Raw genomic sequence first — 19,860 nt, forward strand, 5'->3', positions numbered from 1 at the left:
GACACACATATGAGCTTGATGTTTGCACCAGTCCTATACCTTCGCCATCCATTCAGGTCACGTAATACCGAATTTGGTATAGATGTGAGGCTAGCGCAACGAAAGCGAGTGCATCATGAGCGCGGCCTGTAGTCATGTTCTTGCATGACACATATATGAGCTTGATGTTTGCACCAGTTCTATACCTTCGCCATCCATTCAGGTCACGTATTACCGAATTTGGTATATATGTGAGGCTAGCGCAACGAAAGCGAGTGCATCATGAGCGCGGCCTGTAGTCATGTTCTTGCATGACACATATATGAGCTTGATGTTTGCACCAGTCCTATACCTTCGCCATCCATTCAGGTCACGTATTACCGAATTTGGTATATATGTGAGGCTAGCGCAACGAAAGCGAGTGCATCATGAGCGTGGCCTGTAGTCATGTTCTTGCATGACACATATATGAGCTTGATGTTTGCACCAGTCCTATACCTTCGCCATCCATTCAGGTCACGTATTACCGAATTTGGTATATATGTGAGGCTAGCGCAACGAAAGCGAGTGCATCATGAGCGCGGCCTGTAGTCATGTTCTTGCATGACACATATATGAGCTTGATGTTTGCACCAGTCCTATACCTTCGCCATCTATTCAGGTCACGTAATACCGAATTTGGTATATATGTGAGGCTAGCGAAACGAAAGCGAGTGCATCATGAGCGTGGCCTGTAGTCATGTTCTTGCATGACACATATATGAGCTTGATGTTTGCACCAGTCCTATACCTTCGCCATCCATTCAGGTCACGTAATACCGAATTCGGTATATATGTGAGGCTAGCGAAACGAAAGCGAGTGCATCATGAGCGTGGCCTGTAGTCATGTTCTTGCATGACACATATATGAGCTTGATGTTTGCACCAGTCCTATACCTTCGCCATCCATTCAGGTCACGTAATACCGAATTTGGTATATATGTGAGGCTAGCGCAACGAAAGCGAGTGCATCATGAGCGTGGCCTGTAGTCATGTTCTTGCATGACACATATATGAGCTTGATGTTTGCACCAGTCCTATACCTTCGCCATTCATTCAGGTCACGTAATAACGAATTTGGTATATATGTGAGGCTAGCGCAACGAAAGCGAGTGCATCATGAGCGTGGCCTGTAGTCATGTTCTTGCATGACACATATATGAGCTTGATGTTTGCACCAGTCCTATACCTTCGCCATCCATTCAGGTCACGTAATACCGAATTTGGTATATATGTGAGGCTAGCGAAACGAAAGCGAGTGCATCATGAGCGTGGCCTGTAGTCATGTTCTTGCATGACACACATATGAGCTTGATGTTTGCACCAGTCCTATACCTTCGCCATCCATTCAGGTCACGTAATACCGAATTTGGTATATATGTGAGGCTAGCGAAACGAACGCGAGTGCATCATGAGCGTGGCCTGTAGTCATGTTCTTGCATGACACACATATGAGCTTGATGTTTGAACCAGTCATATACCTTCGCCATCCATTCAGGTCACGTAATACCGAATTTAGTATATATGTGAGGCTAGCGAAATGAATGCGAGTGCATCATGAGCGTGGCCTGTAGTCATGTTCTTGCATGACACACATATGAGCTTGATGTTTGAACCAGTCATATACCTTCGCCATCCATTCAGGTCACGTAATACCGAATTTGGTATATATGTGAGGCTAGCGAAACGAATGCGAGTGCATCATGAGCGTGGCCTGTAGTCATGTTCTTGCATGACACACATATGAGCTTGATGTTTGAACCAGTCATATACCTTCGCCATCCATTCAGGTCACGTAATAGCGAATTTGGTATATATGTGAGGCTAGCGAAACGAGCACGAGCGCACAGTGAGCGGGGGCGTGTAGTCATGACTTACATGACTCGGATGTCATAATTTCCACGTGAAGGCCTGTCATTTATGTTCGCTATGCAGTCATGTCATACCATACCAGTTTTGCGATATGTCGTGTGAATTAAACCACCACAGGGGCACCAAAACCATGTCATGTAAATCATGACAATAATGACATACATGTCGTGATGTTCATGTTATAACTAGTCACTTATGCTCATCCTACAGTCATGTTATGCCGTACGAACTTTGGTATAAATCCCATTATCGAAACGGCGAGGAGAGCTAAAAGTCGTAGGCGGCTAGACAGACAGACAGACAGACAGACAGACAGACAGACAGACAGACAGACAGACAGACAGACAGACAGACAGACAGACAGACAGACAGACAGACAGACAGACAGACAGACAGACAGATAGATAGATAGATAGATAGATAGATAGATAGATAGATAGATAGATAGATAGATAGATAAGATTAGACAGATACGCGGTCCAACTCGGCGAAGTTCGCTATGAAATACTTCACATTTAAAACAGATCTGGCTTCCAGAATTCTCGCAAAAGGAAAGGAAGCATACAAAAGTGCACGTGCTAAGTGAAACAAACAGGCTTTTCAAATTACAGGCAAAATGGCGCTTTTCATTGGACTGCGAAACTAGTTCGCGAAAGCGAGCCTGTACCGGTGACACGTCGTACGTCACCGATTAAACGCCCAAGGTGCAGCCCGGCGGCAGCCTACAGATAAGACGCGCTTAACCGTGGATATGGAGTGGAGACGGCGTCAGTTCGAGCATCGCTTTAGGCGGCCACTAATTAGCGCGTTCCGCGCATGCAAGCTCCGTTTGAAGCACGCGCGACTCGATTTTTGTTGCGACCGCGCGCCGACAGAAATTGTGCGCACCGATCCAGCCGTCGTTGCGGCCGCCGACGCGCTTCTGACTAGGTATATTATACCACACGCGGAGCGCCCGTGTAACTCGCGACAACTGCGGCGCGGGGGGGAATTAGGCGAGGAGTGTGTGATGCGACGTGACCCCGATTCTGAGTCAAGTACCGCGCGGAAAACATCTCTCTATACAGCAACGCGCTTGTCCGGCTCGCATGCCAGCTGCCTGCGTCCTCTGCTGCAGCGATCGCCAGCCCCGGAGGCGGCCTTGCGAAGTCGCACTCGCGCTAGACAGGTGCTCTCCTTCGTGGTGCTCAGACACTGAGTCTCTTTTGCATCGCATGTGTACACGGGCTGTCGGTCGTCGCAACAGCCGCCTTTTTTTACGCGTGGGATAGCGTACGAAGTTAGGGAAGCGGGAAGGATAAGAAATGGCGGACGCGCCCCAGCAATCGGGGGCTTTCTCCTGTTGACCAATCCGTCACACAAGAGACCGAGAACACAGTAAAATAAGCCCAGCGGTGACTTTATAGTAGAGAAATACTTAATGAATCAAGTTCTCCGTATATATACTACAACAGCCTTGCGGCTGTGGATGCAATAAAGGGACTAACAACTGGCCAGAGAGTGCGATTAGATGCTAGAAATGAAAAGACCATAATATATACAGATTTGAGCATTCTTTTCGCATCGTGTGTAGGACTTATATAAATATTTTCAAAATCGCGCTTAAATATAACAAAAATTGTCATGTGGCGCAGCCTAGCGGAAGAGAATTGAAGCTGCAGGATTATGAGATATGGAGTCTATCGTTTTGCTGTACGTATAGTCTCGTACTGATGCTGTCATGCGTCCAGCCCTCATAATTAAAGTTTACATATGAATACCCATCCCCGTTCAATTGTGTGCTGCTGACGATGTAAAAGGAGTAGCGCGGGGAAAAGCGGCGCTGCCATCGCCGAATCGACAAATAGAATCGTCGCGCATGCGTGACGGCTTGATTTGATGAGACCGCGTTTTAGTTGCCCATGAGCTAAAACGTTGAAAAACATGCATTCCGTACGTAAGATGGCAAACGTAAACCGGTATTCGGTAACACGTTAACGTTAAGAAGTATATGTACAAGCTAGAATCCCCTAATGGCGTCGTAGTGAAATGGGTAGCTAAAACGCTGAAAAACATGCGTTAGAGTATAAGACGGTAAACGCGAACTGGTATCCGGTAAGACGTTAACGTAAACAAGTATATACACGTACAAGCTAAAAACCCCTAATGATGCCGTACGTACGTAAACGTATGCATTTATGTTTTCTCAAACGATAAATGGAGATGCTAACTGCATTTCAACTATATATAACTTAGATGTGACGGAATCATTGCTGCGACATTATCACGAGGCATTTTTTTTATCGTAAACAGTGTCCTCGTATGTGCAGATAAGTGAAGAAATACAAGGTTATAATTGCAACGATGACGGTGTCGACATCTTGCGCCACTTCGTGCAATCACAGTCACGAACTCCCTGGCTTACGCGGGATGATTTTGCGTTGAAAATGATTAAAAAGGTAACTCATTCGTAATTACGTCGCTGCATAGTTTTTACGCCAGACGCACAAATCACGATGTTTTTGCAAGCACAATTTTGTGATTACCAGGTTCATTTTGACCCCGCTTGATGGCGCCACCTATCCAGCCGGTCGGGGGCTCACTCGTTCATGGTTTTGAGATTCTAGGCCAATCTAGCCTTGGCAATCCGGCTGAAACATTGTAATCGCTATTGGCGCTCACACTCCGGCTTATTACGGCTGGAGTCCCCGCATTGCGGGTGCAGTTTGTTGGAACGAAGGGGGATTTGCGAGATAGGGCAGCAAACGTAAGACAATCAGGCGGCTAGTTTACGTTACGTAAAGGTTTACGTTCCCTATAGTCCGGTAACCCATTATTCCCATACAACCTGTTGCGTATATCAGGATACGCTATACACACTGAAATGCTCTCATGTTCTTGCTGTAGCGGCGATTTAATCTCATCTAAATTAAATATAGTTTAGATGCAGCTGTCATCGTCACTCGGTGGTTGGCGCAAAGGCTAGATATGCGGTTACGTATGGAGCGCTAAAACTTCGTGAAGTCCGCCGGGATGTGTATATAGCAAAGGGTGCTCGGCGGCTGACTCAAAAGTCGCAGGTTCGATGCCTGCTATACGGCGGTCACATTTCGATGGAGGCGAAATGGTGGGAGCCCCGCCGCGGTGGTCTAGTGGCTAAGGTATACTCGGTTGCTGACCCGCAGGTCGCGGGTTCGAGTCCCGACGGCGGCTGCATTTCCTATGGAGGCGTAAATGCCGAGGCCCGTGTGCTCAGGTTTGGGTGCAGGTTAAAGAACCCCAGGTGGTCGAAATTTCCGGAGCCCTCCACTACGGCGTCTCTCATAATCAGATTGTGGTTTTGGGACGTTAAACCCCACATATCAATCAGTGAAATGGGAGAAGTCCTTGTACTGTGCGATGTCATTGTCCGTTAAAAAGCATGGACTAAATTTCCGAAGCCTTCCGCTATATAAACGGCGTCTCTTATAATCATATATTCTGGTTTTGAGACGTGAAGCCTGATAATATACTACTGTTAAAGCTTCGTTAAAACATGCATTCCGGTAATACGATAAGCGCGATCCTGTATTCTGGCAACGCGGTAACATTAAAGAGTGTACGCGTACAAGCTAAAAGCCCATTTTATGGCTGCCGGCGATACGCACGGAAAAGGAGCACGCTCTCACTTGTTGCGCTGCTGTATTCGTTTTCACCGAAGTGAACGTCGTCCGCGCAGAACGCTGCTGTTGCATGCATGCAGAGTATTGCTGCATACGCAGATCGCAGCTGTATGCGCCTGTTGCCAAAACGGTGAAAACGCACGCATCTCTTTCCGGTATATAGGCCTCATTATACACTGTTCTTTGGTCGAAGGAAGGCATCTGGTGTATGCAGTATTGCGCTCGGGCCAGAGATGTGGAAGAAGTTGAGTCGCGGCTACTACCTTAGTATGAACCTCGTTCAGAAAGCTATAACGCGAAGACAGTGTCATGATCGCTGGCCGCTTGAAAGTAAAACGTGGCCGTTTGAATACGACGAGGTATAGAGAACGTGAAACAGCGATTATGCTTTTAGTCATGCTTCTCGGCGTATTTGTTACACATGCATGGGCGGACGGTTATCAGCGATTAAGCCTACTTTTTCGTCAATGTAACTTAGAATGATTACGATTGATTGATTGATATGTGGGGTTTAACGTCCCAAAACCACCATATGATTATGAGAGACGCCGTAGTGGAGGGCTCCGGAAATTTCGACCACCTGGGGTTCTTTAACGTGCGCCCAAATCTGAGCACACGGGCCTACAACATTTCCGCCTCCATCGGAAATGCAGCCGCCGCAGCCGGGATTTGAACCCGCGACCTGCGGGTCAGTAGCCGAGTACCTTAGCCACTAGACCACCGCGGCGGGGCTAGAATGATTACGAGACGACACGTACATACCCACATATTAAACCAAGAGCGCGTCTAAGATAGCATTTGGCAGCGATATTTTGCTGAAAACATCTAATTTACACTATAGTCGCTCATGGCTCGCAGCATGAGTAACTGATATAATCTATCCGAAATACGCTCATTAGAACCGGTGCAACTGTCGGGTGTTCTGTGTTCAAAGCCGCCGTGGTGTTGGGGTATACGTGGTGCCCGTCCGGCTGCTCACCCGAAAACCCCACAGATTTATTCACACGTTAAAAAATCCCACCCTGCAGGTGGTCTAAATTGGCCCACAATATGGCCTGTTCCACACCGGGTATATGAGAGACGCCACATGGTGGACTATGCACGGTGTTCCTCATAACCATATTGCGGTTTTGACGCGTAAAACCGACGATAGATTGAGATACAATATCACAATGCAGATCTAGATTGTGTGACATTGTATTCAGCCTTGATCTATATAGCATATAACGTGACCAGGAAGTATTAAAAAATATGCGTACATACGCAATTGTGTATGAACGTAAGTGCTGCTATCGGGCAGCCAATCATAGTTAAAAAATTAAGAAGCAAATTGGAACTTTTTTTCTAGAAATATAAGTTAATTCCTAATGGAGCTGCAGATAGAGGCGAGAGGCTTCCGTGAGGAAAAGATATATGCCACAATTGCCTGACTGTGTACCGACATAGTTATTACACGCTACACGCTCCAGCGGTATATATGCAATTCAAAGGGGCTTTCTCGAGGACTCTTTCATGCGCGCCAAGAAAGAGGAAATGGTGACATCTCTATCAGGCTTGCATATACTGTGCGTGCTGCACACAAAGTCTCTTTGACGCAATCCAATACATGCATATAACATACCTATAAGCTAAACGAGTTGGGTTGAAAAGTCAGCAGCCATTAAAGCATTCTCGATTGGAGTTTGAGTATGTTGGGGCCGGTCGTGTTTCTTTATCCGATTTTTAATCACGCTCGTTTGTGTGAAAAAAAGGCGAAATAGTACAGGCTCGTATATATTGTGTGATCGTCCGTGCTCGTTGATCCTAAAAAAACGCTATGAGGGTCAAAACTTCCGGAGCCTTCCATACGGCGTCTCCCTTAATCATGTCGGGGTTTGAGGACGTGAAACGCTACACACATTATTATTATTATTATTATTGTTGTTGTTGTTGTTGTTTGTATGAAAAGCCGGAGTTGTATGACCATGCATGAAAAGCCTTGCGTCAGCAATGGCATTTACACTTGTGACTCAACGCGACATCCTGTACATTCATGGGCTTTCACATCACGCGCCGCCACGAAGCGTGTATATTTTCGCACTGCAGGTTCCGATTGCTCGTTAAAGCTGCACTCCAGCCACTGCGCTGATCCTGTCATGTAAACACAGTCGAAAGAGAAAAATAAAAGAAAAGAAAGGGATTTCATACATCTCGAAGCCTTCCTTGAGGAGTATGCACCGAGAAGTGACGTTATAAGAAGGTGAAATTACGAAATGAGTATGTGGCTTCATGAAAAAAAAAAAAAAGTGGTGACATGCACTGAACCTACGTAGAGCCCATGCTCCATCAAACCGCGTGCGATACGATGTAGCCGATAAATGGCGGGTGGTTTTGCACCTTTGCAATGTAACTTTTGAAGAGCTGCTTGCCGGAATTCACAAAGGAACAAAAATACAAGTGTGGTTTCGTAAAGATGGGTATGTGCACAGCCCCCCACGTATATATATATATATATATATATATATATATATATATATATATATATATATATATATATATCTTTCGTAGTTTCTTGAAAAAGTTTCGTATCGGCCCTTCAATGAAGTGAAACGAAGTACAGCATGTGAACAAAAAGTGTTTCCAACCTCTCTATCGGCATGATGGCCCAGATAACACTGAAATATGGATAATTGAATACGACATATCTGTGTCTGCCTAATTGCCGTCATTCTTTTTTTGTTTTATTATTAATATTTTAATTCCCGCTGCAGTAATCTTGCTACGGTTTGTTCACTTATTGTTAAGCATACCGTGCAATAAACAGTGACAAAACAAAAAAATATTAATTTTCTCTGAAAAGAAAAATCTGGATCGTACGCTGATCTCATTACGCATTATCTCGCCAATCAAGTACCTATTATTTATTCTATGTATTTATTCAGCAACTTGTTCGTATATGATTACATTACATACGTGCCTTGCGAAGTCTATGGGCGAGTTACATTGTATTCTATTTTCCGGTTAGCCTTAAAAGACGCCGTGGTTGAATAGAGTTTTCTATGGTGCCAAAATGACCAGCCACAATACTTGACATATGTCACACACACAGACAAAAAAAATCTCGTAGTTACGATGTTATGCGTCATACAGTCCCGATCACTCTGTGTTGAGAATTTTCGCAGCAAATAATATTGCATTAAATTGTGGTAAGAGAACTACAAAAAAAAAAAACTGATGGCAACATAGTAAAGCTACGTCGCTACTGCCAAAGCTAGCCGGAGTGAGACGAGTGCACTCATTATTGAGTAATCGTTTATTGTGCTAGTTACGTAATTAGCAAGATTAGCGTTCGCAGCAATCTAATTAGTCTTACAAGCATTTTTAAACGCAGTGCACAAGCCAGCACCACATGTCAATATTTTTGCCTTTGATATGCTCTCTCACACACTTTCAACATTATGTGAAATGTATTCGCATCGACTCTGAAGAAATGCATAATATGCGCAATAAAGTGATACATTGTGATCAAGTCGCGAAGTCAATGAATGGGGATGAACAGTCGCAGCTAATGACTAGTCGCGAAAAAAAAAAATAACTTTCAAGGATAGCGGATGGCACGCTGGGCTAGGCATGCTGCGAGGAGTCACTTTTATTTTTGAGGTAGCGTAGACATGGAAGTACACAATGTATACTTCCATGTCTAGAGGCGTGGTGGTCTGCAAGCAAGGGGTGTTTACCTTCCGGAGTACTTTTTTTCTTCCTCTGGTAAAGTGCGATGAAGGGTGGGGGGGGACGTTTCGGCCAGCGCACCCCCCTCCTCTCCGGCAGCAGTGCACAGCGTCGCACCTGACGGCGGCGCGTCGACGGGAGGAGGAGCCAGCCGCAGCCATTCAGGGCGTCGCGAGCGCGGCGGCCATGCGGGCCAGACGACAGCGGCGAGGGGCGCCCGCGCTTGCCGCTGCGGCGGTGAGGCACAAAAGAGGCGCAAAACGAGATTGATTTGCGAGCGCTGGAGGCCACTCCTCCCGCAGCCTCCTCTCCGGCGCTTTTCTTTGTGGAACTTTGGGGCGAGGAGGAGTGCGCGACTGTACATCATCATTTGATGAATGCGTGTCTGTCACGCAGAGAGGCTTTTTGGATGGACTCCAATATGGCGATTGTTGTTGGCGGAGAAGGGGAGAGCCTCCTTTCCTTCGCTGGCTGACGCCACGCTCTCTCGCTCTCCGCGCGCTGGCGAGAGAGAGTCGGGGGCGAGGAGGCGACTGCGTGCTGTCGGCGCTGACGATCAACTCTCCCTTCAGTGACTTCGGAGCAACGGACAGTAGCGCCTGGGCGCCGTAGTCGTGCCGAGTTGCGTGCTCCCGAAATAGCGGCCGGTCGGACTGATGCGCTCTGCGTACCTGCTCTCTTCACGTGGCGTCGTGCTGCTGCTAGCCGAGTGAGCGACCGTCGATTCCTTGGCGCTTGGATTACCGGTCGAGAAAGCTGGATGGGATGGTCATCCGGTCGGCGTCCGCCGAAGCGGTGGCCGTGATCGCGCCCGCGGTCACGGCAGCAACGGCCTCCGTCACGACGACGCGGCGCCGGCCGCGCAAGGCGCCGCCGCGGCCCAGCTGCCGGTTGTCGCTTGTCGACGCCGTTGTGGCCGGCCTAGCCGCTGCAGCCGCCAAGAAGCACCAATGTACGTACCCATTTTCGGCCGCCGCCACGCGCGCGCCCTTGTCCTGCTGCGCGCGACACGGGCGCGCTCGCGGTTGTCACGCCGCTGCTTGCTGGACGCCCACGGCCTGTCACATATGCCACGTGGTTTGCACATCGCTGGCTAGTTGCTTGATCCCATTTTCGGTGTTTTGATCAGCGTGTCTCGCCCTCTTTCGGGAGCTCGTGCGCCTTTCGCTCGACACGCGCCTCTCCGTTGATTCGTGGCGGCATCGCGCGGACAGTACGGGAACTAGTGGCGCAAGAAACCACGAGGTTTCTATGCCGTGACCGTGCCTCGGTGTTTTCGTTGGTGATCGCGCCGTTTGAATGCTTTGCTGGGCGTTTTCGTGTTCAACAATCTTAGAGACGCATTACCGGTACAAAATACCAGTATGAAAATCGCGTGTGAAGTACCGTAGCTTACTTATAGCAGGCGTCCTCTTTTTGTTGCGGTTTTTATTACGTTAGTGGTCGCTTTGTCACGATGCGTTATGTTTCCGGCGTACTACAAACGAGAGCAACGTTGTTAAGCAGTTCAGGGTTCCCCGACTGTGAACTTATTTTTTATGACTAATGCATGCTTCGTACGGGAAATATTGCGTAAGGGTTGAAAACAGCTTGAGTACATTTCTTCAAAGTGCACCTGTTAGCAGGGGAAAAAAAAAAAAGGCTAATTCAGACACATCCTTTGTGGAGCGAATGGCGTGGTCAAAGTGGTATGACCTCTCCCCTTGGCTTCTTACGCCATTTATCTCCCAAGACGTACTGACGTAGGCAGTATAGGGGCTTGTGTCGCGTGGTCGCTAAACAGCATCAACAAAAGCTCTAAAACAGCGATTTCGGTTGCTGTGTCACTTAAAAAATGCATCTTTTATTTGTGGTCGTTGAGTAGCTGTTGTCCGCCAATGCTGTTCTGCTTGTCATACGTGTGCGCCCTCATGCATATGGCAGGTGCACGGCATTGGCTTCATTATTTGAAAACACCAGCTTCGCGTGGCGCTGATTCGACGACCTCCCTGAACATCGTTTGCCAACGATATTTCATCTCGTTATTGGATGAAACATGTCGCTATGGCCAAAACATGTAGCGTAACAGAGTCACTGTTGCCTGCAGATGGATGTAAACACGCTACATTGCGTGTATCCGAGCTCCAGCGCTTTGTTAAGCATTTACTTCGTTGGTCGTAAAATCAGTGCTAGGCCACCTGACAGTTTGATAAGTCACACATCGATCAGCCATATATAGTGTCCCTCGGAAAGACCAAGAATTTCGTATGAATGAGAAGCTACGTGAACTAAGAAGTGTGGTTTTTCTGTGTGAGTTTTTAACTTCCCCCAAGACTGTCTTCGTGCTCATCAGATAAGGCTGTTTGATTTGGTTAAGAAGCTTCTAAATAGGTCTGTCGACAATTTTTTCGGAACATAATGTTTCATGGTCGTATCCAATAGATTCGACGCCTACAAGAACGGTTAGATTACTTTGATTCGTAGCCCGCTACCCTGCAAGAAATTGTGTAACACTTTCCACGTGTTGTGACGTGGTTATATGTTTTTGAAGGTTTCGTGCCTCCTACTTGGCAGCGCTATATAAGTTGCTACCCAGTTCCAGTCCTGCCGTATAATCGATTGGCAGCGGGCTTTCGGTAGGCTAAAAAAAGGGAAACGTAATTCAGTGTAACAGGATGAAGTGACCCGTTGCTGAAAATGCAGAGGTCAAATCGTACTCAGACTCCAGAACGCTAAGAAGCACACCCGTTGACTTGTGTATCACGAGCAAAAAATGGCCGTCGTTTAATTTCATGCTCTTGTGTTGTTCCTGATTTTCTCAGGCTTAGTGATCATATGCCTAAAGGAAAGTACTGTAGTATGGAGGCACACTGCTTTCGTGTGTTTATGCAACGCCGGGAAAATACGCATCTTTATGCTCATTTACACACGAATCTCATTAAAGAGTGCGCTGCGTTTTTGGTGTACTGATGGGCTGCAGTCACGGATATTCTTCATGCCAGCAGAGCGATCATCCATTTGCGGCACATACGCCAATGCGGCGAAGGTTATTGTCCCATGATGGAACGCTCGAACTGTGAAGGTTCACCGTCCGCTGATCGTTTTCAGGCAAACACTCTTAGCAGTGAACAGGACCGTTTAAAGAGCTATAGGGCCCAATGCACAGCGCGTAAGTTAGAAGGAAGAATTCTTTATCAATGCTTGATGGAGCCTTCTGATTGTCTTTAGCGGCACTTTGTAATCCTTTGTTCGCGAGAAAGGAATGAACGTGTTATGCTTAGAGCGAAGCTTTTATAAGAATTAACAGCGTGCGGGCCTATAGGTCTATTCCGACGTTGGTGCAAAGTCGATCGACAAGTTCAGTGACGATGAGCTTTGACACTCCTTTGTGTGTGTCCATGTCGCCATTTGAAAAGGGACACGCGTCCTTTTAAGACGAAGACCTTTAATGCCTCGTACTCGCGGTAACCAGCTGCGTCCGTTCGTGCACTGGATGCTGTCATACGCTACTTCGAAGACTCTCCGCCCTTTCGTGAGCTTCTCTTTAGTTTTGTCAGCACATATTTTTCGGGATGATACCAATCACAGCTGAAGCGCCACCCCTGAAGACGCCTTTAGGTGTGCTTCATATCTTTTAAGCCAGCATCCTCAAATGCAAATGAAGTGTACATTTCTTAGATATAGTGATCAAAAGCTACAATAGAAGGAACTTCGATAGATCACAGCCCATGATGATCACCGGGGCTGCATATTTCAGCTTCGGTTAATCATCTGTGCGAAATGCTTGAGGGTTGACTAAAGCGAAAAAAAGAAATTTCTCACGTATTAAGTGAAATGAAATTGCAGTTCCGAAAGCAACACTCTTCCGCGAGACGATGCTATATATAGGTTAACGGGAAAACGCGCCAAAAAAAAAAAATGGAGACGCCACCTTGGGATTCCCGCACCAAACCAACACCCCCTAAAAATTTTAGATTAGGAGTTGTGACCAAACACCGTGACGTCATAGATTTTAACGGCGTCTACTAGGTCCTACGTAGTTTTTAGTCGGTAAAAAAAAAGAAGTACATTGTCATCTTTGGGTGCCATAGACCGATCATACTGAGTTTTAAAAAGTTTCATTGAGCCCATGTGGGGAAAGCGCGAAAAGCCCATTTTGAAATTCGTTACACGAGGAGATTTTGGCGCGAAATTGAAAAATTAAACTTCAACCTTTTATTGCCCCGCTAATAGCAATCTTATGGCGGTGGCACTTGTCACATCGCAGTTCTCAGAGCACAGCTTATCAATCACAACCAAGTCATTATTTCACTTTAGGGTCCCTTTAATGATCTCTCCCCTTTACACTCTCTCAGCTGTCATGTGATGGCGACGCTGCTTCGTCAGACGCCTCGTTGACGAAGCAGTCTCCCCCGTAGCCGGGCCACAATCTTCCCACTCGTGCAGGAAGGGAGACGCGCGCTTTGCGTTCCACTCTGACCGACCCCGTCACAACGGTTACAGGCTTTCGCCGGACACACTTTCAAATTCAAGTCCAATTTTGGTTTCGTGTGCTGTGGACTGTACACCAATCTTCTAGCGCTAAACGTGCATGTGTGGGTCTATACTCTCTTGCATGACGCTGCACTGTATACTCCCTGATGGTCTGCAGAAGTAAGCAGCCTCTGCCGAACCACTATGTATGCGTTGAAGTCGTTTTGAATGCGTCGAACGGCCGCCCGCATTGCACGATCACTCAAAACGCATGTTCAAACATTGGCCGTATGTGCGTTGCCACCTTATAATGCATGCTGGTGTCTGAACGTGTCGTAAGTTGTTGCCCGAATTAACGTAGACTTGCTTCGGGCACCTTGCATGTTGCACGAATAGCCTGTGAGTCAAAGGGGTACGAACTGACACAATCTCAGCGTTGGGGGGCGGGGGAGGGGTTGTTTTTCGCTTTTATATATATATATATATATATATATATATATATATATATATATATATATATATATATATATATATATATATATATATATGACAGGGATGGATGGTGTTGACAAAAGCGGTAGATTTGGCTCGGAAACACCTCTATACCTGGATCGTCGCTTCTGCGACGTTCATAGAAAGCGCCACGGACAGTTCTTCAGAACTCTGCAGGCTGGCATCGTTTTTATATGGGTACCCTCAGAGAGAGCAGGTCGATAGTCAAGGAGCCTCCGTGTTTCGCGCATGTCCGTTACATCGCTTCGTTTGGGGGGACGTCGATTTAATTAATGCTGTTCACGAGACATGCGCATATAGTGATAATATTGAGCAATCTGCTCTATAGAGTGCTGCGAGGTCGTGAAAGACAGCATTAAAGTCGCAATAACCAAATAAGCGGGCCTAGCTGGCGATAATCTGGCTTCATTAACGCCACTGGCGCCCTCTTATGCTCGCGGCGACGCTCAGCGAGCGGTCTGACGCGGCCTTCGTAGCATTTCCGAAGCACAGTGAAACTAGCAAGCTTGAATAGGCCACGAGCAGCGCCTCTCTTTAGGCCTATACTTTGTCAGGTTCGCTCGTGCAATAGAGGACGCTGTCATTATTCTTTGTGGGACACAGGGCTGTCGTTCGCTGGTCCTGTGTGTGTGAGCTCGTCGTCGAATCGAACTATACAAAACCCACCGCTCTGCCGGGAGCGACGTGAAGGGTCCACCGTCAATCTGTCACATCAGATTGTACAGACACACTAGCAGAGCGCATGCATTAGATACTGCTTGTTGTTTCGCGAAGAAGTTTATGGCAGGACCGCTGCAGTGCATTTATATCTAACTGTTTGCGAGAAGCGAAAGCGGTTATTTGTGGCCTTTATGTGCGCAGCGGGAACAGCTGTTACCTATGCAGGCTGAACGTAGTGAAACATGTGGGGAGTAGTAGAGAGAAAAAAAAATGAAGAAAGACTGTAGAGCGAATCAACCCAGGCATTGCAAGTTCGCCTAATTTTTTTAAAATTTTTATTCATCTTTGCAAGTGGCAAAGCGACGAGACGGAGCCTCTCTTTCAATGTGTTTTACTTTGTAAAAAAAAGAACCTCTAACGACTTACTCTGCGGCATATATGAACATTTAAATGAAAACGTAGAGGCCTTTCCCAACGAAAACAAAAGTAGCAGTGCACTCGGAGAACTTTCTGGCTGCGAGCCAGTCAGCTTAGCTGGTGTATGTGCGCATGATAACGTTCTGCTGTATACGCTGTAGGTTGCGGTGTACCTAACTACGGAAATCAAACTTCAACCATTTGTGGGCTGTGTGCAGGTATACCCATTATCAGAAGTAAGACACACCTCTTTGATACCCGAGCAGCTTTTCTTCAAAAATAGTTCATAATTATACCGTTGAAACTTTTCGAATAGTTTATATACATTTACTGAAGCATCTGGCCGTACGTGGCGCTTCCTCCAACTTTTCGGAAAAACAACACCGTTCCCCCTCGAAGACTAATTAGGTGTTACCTTGCAACATGTTACCGTTCTGTACATGAGCAAGGCCATTTTCGACTTTGGTCTCGAGCACAGCTCTCAGTGTTTTACACCGCCTTGTTTCTGTAAATTTTCGCCCCGCCGCGGTGGTCTAGTGGCTAAGGTACTCGGCTGCTGACCCGCAGGGCGTGGGTTCGAATCCCGGCTGCGGCGGCTGCATTTCCGATGGAGGCGGAAATGCTGTAGGCCCGTGTGCTCAGATTTGGGTGCACGTTTAAAGAACCCCAGGTGGTCTAAATTTCCGGAGCCCTCCACTACGGCGTCTCTCATAATCATATAGTGGTTTTGGGACGTTAAACCCCACATATCAATCATGTTTCTGTAAATTAATCTTGAATTATCCGCCTGTTAATGGAAGGCGAATGAAAAAAAAAAAAACAGATCTCTACTTCACTTTTCTGTTTTCGCGTACTAACGCAAGGGGAAGTCGTGTATGTGTGAGTCGTAAACTAATTGCGCTTCGTATTCGATCGCGCGGAATAAAGTCCACGTGCATGGTTTATCAACCGGTGTCGCGGCCTCATCGAGTGCACTGATATTTATTTCTCCGGACCTGCGTAAACCTTCCACTATGCGCGTGTCAGTATTAAGTCGGCGATCGTGCGTCACTGCCTGTGGCAGTGCCGTCGACCTCTTTCAGAGTTTACGCGTACATTGTTTGTGTTGTCTTCGATGACGAACGTGGCTTTACTCTAACTTCACAGACACCGGGAGTTATTGCCGGCGTGAAGCTGGAGCAGTACGTGCGAAAGAAATTTGTGAAAAAAATTGGAAAGACAGACGGAATGTTGACGAACCCGTGGTCGGAACTCAGCCTGCACCTTGTAACCCGAATGGCGCCATGTTCGGTACTTATCGTTCGATGCAGGGTTTGGCAGCTTAAAGGGACATTAAAGTGAAACAATGACTTGTATTAGACTGATAAACTGCACTCTGAGAACTTTGGTGCCGCAAGTTTCAGTGTCATAAGTTTATTATTAGCGGAGAAAATCAATCTTAAAGTTTCATTTCAAAATTTCGCGCTCAAATTTGCGCGCGTGACGTAAGAAATTTCAGAATGCATTTTTCGCGTTTTCGTCACATTAGCTCGATAAAATTTTTGAAACTTCGTATACTAGGTCTTTGATATCCACAGATGACAACGTGTTTGTTTTATCGATTAGAGGCTACGTAGGACCCTGTAGACGCCTTAAAATCTATGATGTCACGGTGTTTGGAGGGATAGTTTCGGTTCAACTTTCAGCAGCATTCGAGTTGCCTGAAGTGTAAGACAACTATAGAGAAAAGTGGCATGCTCCCGCTATGCGTCCGTTGACCATGCGTTGGCTTGTGTAGGTGGCTGCTACGTTTTCTAACGGTCACTTTGAAACGATTGTTTGGGGCCATACTTTGACTGTAGTACTTCTCGGCGTGGAACGTGGCAAAGTAATGCGAAACCGTTTGGCCAACGGAACTCGATGTTGTCTATGTTTGTTTAGCGGAAATGGACATGATATGTGCGAAGTTTGGCGGTGGCTTTGCACTTGATAGGCTTGTTCGAATATAGTGTGGCCGAGGGAGTTTCACACAAGCAGTAGACCAAAAACGCTGTTAATCGCCTGTGGGAAACACGCATGCTGAATATTGATAAGTGGGTGCGTGATAGCTCCTTTAACGAAGCATATATGCTTCACGAAGACAGCATACTGACGTATATATAGGCTTTCGAAACGTGAAGCACAAATGCACTAACATTCAAAGTGTGTTTAAAGTGCGTTATAAAAATTTAGGCACTCACCTTCAACATCGTTCTGCTGCATACCTGTTGGAGAATAAGCTTAAAAGAGCGTCGCGATTTTTCAGAATTAACAAGGTGTATGTAGCCGTAGGAAACGGTCGTGTTTATATATATATATATATATATATATATATAAACCAAGAGCCCTCAGCAACGCCCGCCGTATACTTAGGCGATGTTCATAGATGATGGCGCTGCATTCTTCAGATCAGTTGTCTATCACATGCGGTGGATTTCTTGTTTTCGGGACGTAATTATCTCGTGCTTTTGGGACGTACAACCCTTGTTAATATTTCTACGCAGTGGAAGAGACGCAGGGCTTTATGGGGTTGGTTAGCGCGGTATAACTATGAAATTTGCGAATAAGCTTAATTTGGGCGCCACGCTACACTTGCCACTTCGCGCCGGTGATGGTCACCCATCTTTAATGGTACGTCGCTCTCTGAGATGTGCCTGAGATCGATACTCCACTGTGTCAGCGTTTTCGTTCACGAGATAGTGGTCGGCGCATTCGTTAAACCGTCCTCGTCTTTTCAATTCATCGTAGCGCCCTAAAACTGCGAATCAATCTGGTTACTAAGTTACGTTACACGAATACAGGCGAGCAAGTTGACCGTAGTTGAGCTGAAAGTGAAAACCGCCGCATGAGTAGCAAATGTCCCGATTTACCTTTGCAGGTGTGGGAAGGGGAGGAGGCAGTTCAAAGTTTAAAGATATTAATTATTTCGTGTGGCGACATAACGACGCCTGTATCGCCGCAACAATGTGCCGGGAACGTCAGAGTCGGGTTATGGCCAAACTGCTCTAAACGTTGCTGCATTTACCTTGTGATGGGCGTCGTGGCACGCTATAATCTTGGACAGCTTGCGTGGCTAAAGCTGCCGAATAGGCTTGACTATGTAGATCATAAGGAATACTGGCGCTATTGATTTCTGCTGAATGAATCAAGCCTTGGGAGTTCGCAAAGCCGCATTTGCGACAAAGGAGTTGACTTATTGAATGGGCTACACAGCGAAGCACCGGAAACAGCGTTTGACGGAAATAGCTCAAAAGCCTGGAAAGGCGAGCTGCACACACACTCAGGAGTGAGCTACTTGCTGTCCCGTCTGTAAGCGTCCTGTCTCACCAAGCTCGGATCCGTTTCTTGGTAAAGTAATCGCTAATTTGATTGATATGTGGGGACTTGAAGTTCCAAGATCAGCATATGATTATGAAAGACGCCGTAGTGGAGGGCTTTGGAAATTTCGACCAACTGGGGGTTCTTTAACGTGCACCTAAATGTGAGCACACGGGCCTACAGCATTTTTGCCTCCATCGAAAAGGCAGCAAAGGATTCGATCCCGTGACCTGTGGGTTAGCAATCGAGTACCTTAGCCACCAGACCATACCGCAGCGGGGCTCATCGCTAATTTGTATAGTGATGATAGGAACTTCATGGGCTTGTTGAGAATTGTAGTGATACGGAATATCGTTTCGGCGGCAATTTCTGCGGCCGTTCACAGGTCAACCTCAAAGACTTGTGAACTTCCTTATATCTGCTAACACTCCATCTTCAGTTCAGGTTTTTTTGTAAGCTACCACTCCGCACGCACAAAAACACACACAGAACCTAAAATAGCACTGTCGGGTGCTTGAATGCGTCGATAGTTATCGTCTATTTTCGACTATGTTTCGTACTTTATCATAGATGGGGCAGAATTCGGGCTGTTCTTGTGAAGGTGAGCGCTCAAAAAAACGAGACTATAGCGACGCGCAGCACAGAAAGTTTAGGACGTCTTCGAAATTAGGCAGCATTAATAGCGTCGAATACTATGAAAATTGCTGGTGCATATTATTGGAGTAGTTCGCCTTGCATAGTTATATACGAAAGCGACAAACCCTTATGCGTAGAAGGATTGACCTATGTTCAAGAAAGAGACAATAAATGTTTTTTTTAATTTAACCATCGCAGATCGCTGTTAAAATGTTTAGTTTGAAAAATAAGCATTGTTCGCACATACACGCACAAGGATTTCAGTAAGTGTCACTGGCAGACGCGTTATCACACAAAGGAGTTGAGACGGCGTTCTAACGCGTTCTAACGTTCTAACTGATGAGGCCAAGTTAAAGCAAAACTGCTGTGACCACCTTCAGAAATAAAAGCGATGACATGCTTAAGAAATCCGCTGATCGTCATAATTTCTATTGACCTTCCATTTGCCTGAATACTTAAGGTAACCTCGATTCAACGTAGAGCTGCTCGATTCAAAGTTGACGCATTGTTAGTACGAGAACATCACAACTTTTTTTTTTTTTTTGTCACGCTCGCTTGTCTTAGTCTTACAACACAACGCTGGTTATCTGCGATCGCACAGGTGTAT

At 46.5% G+C, this 19,860-nt stretch overlaps 1 protein-coding gene across 3 annotated transcripts in view; it reads left to right on the forward strand.

Moving 5' to 3' along the window:
* Window positions 1-19,860, forward strand: part of LOC119176240 (protein tiptop) — a 444,936-nt gene that overhangs the window by 409,236 nt on the left and 15,840 nt on the right. The window contains exon 1 of one of the 3 annotated variants that reach the window (XM_037427423.2): window positions 9,750-10,191. The exons of the other annotated variants lie outside the window; for them this stretch is intronic. Coding sequence (XP_037283320.1) covers window positions 10,005-10,191 — 187 coding nt within the window. The 5' untranslated portion in view covers window positions 9,750-10,004. Of the gene's footprint in view, window positions 1-9,749; window positions 10,192-19,860 lie in introns of those variants that run through there. 3 annotated transcript variants of the gene reach the window in all.

The sequence above is a fragment of the Rhipicephalus microplus genome, chromosome X, assembly GCF_043290135.1.
Source record: "Rhipicephalus microplus isolate Deutch F79 chromosome X, USDA_Rmic, whole genome shotgun sequence".
NCBI lineage: Eukaryota > Metazoa > Arthropoda > Arachnida > Ixodida > Ixodidae > Rhipicephalus > Rhipicephalus microplus.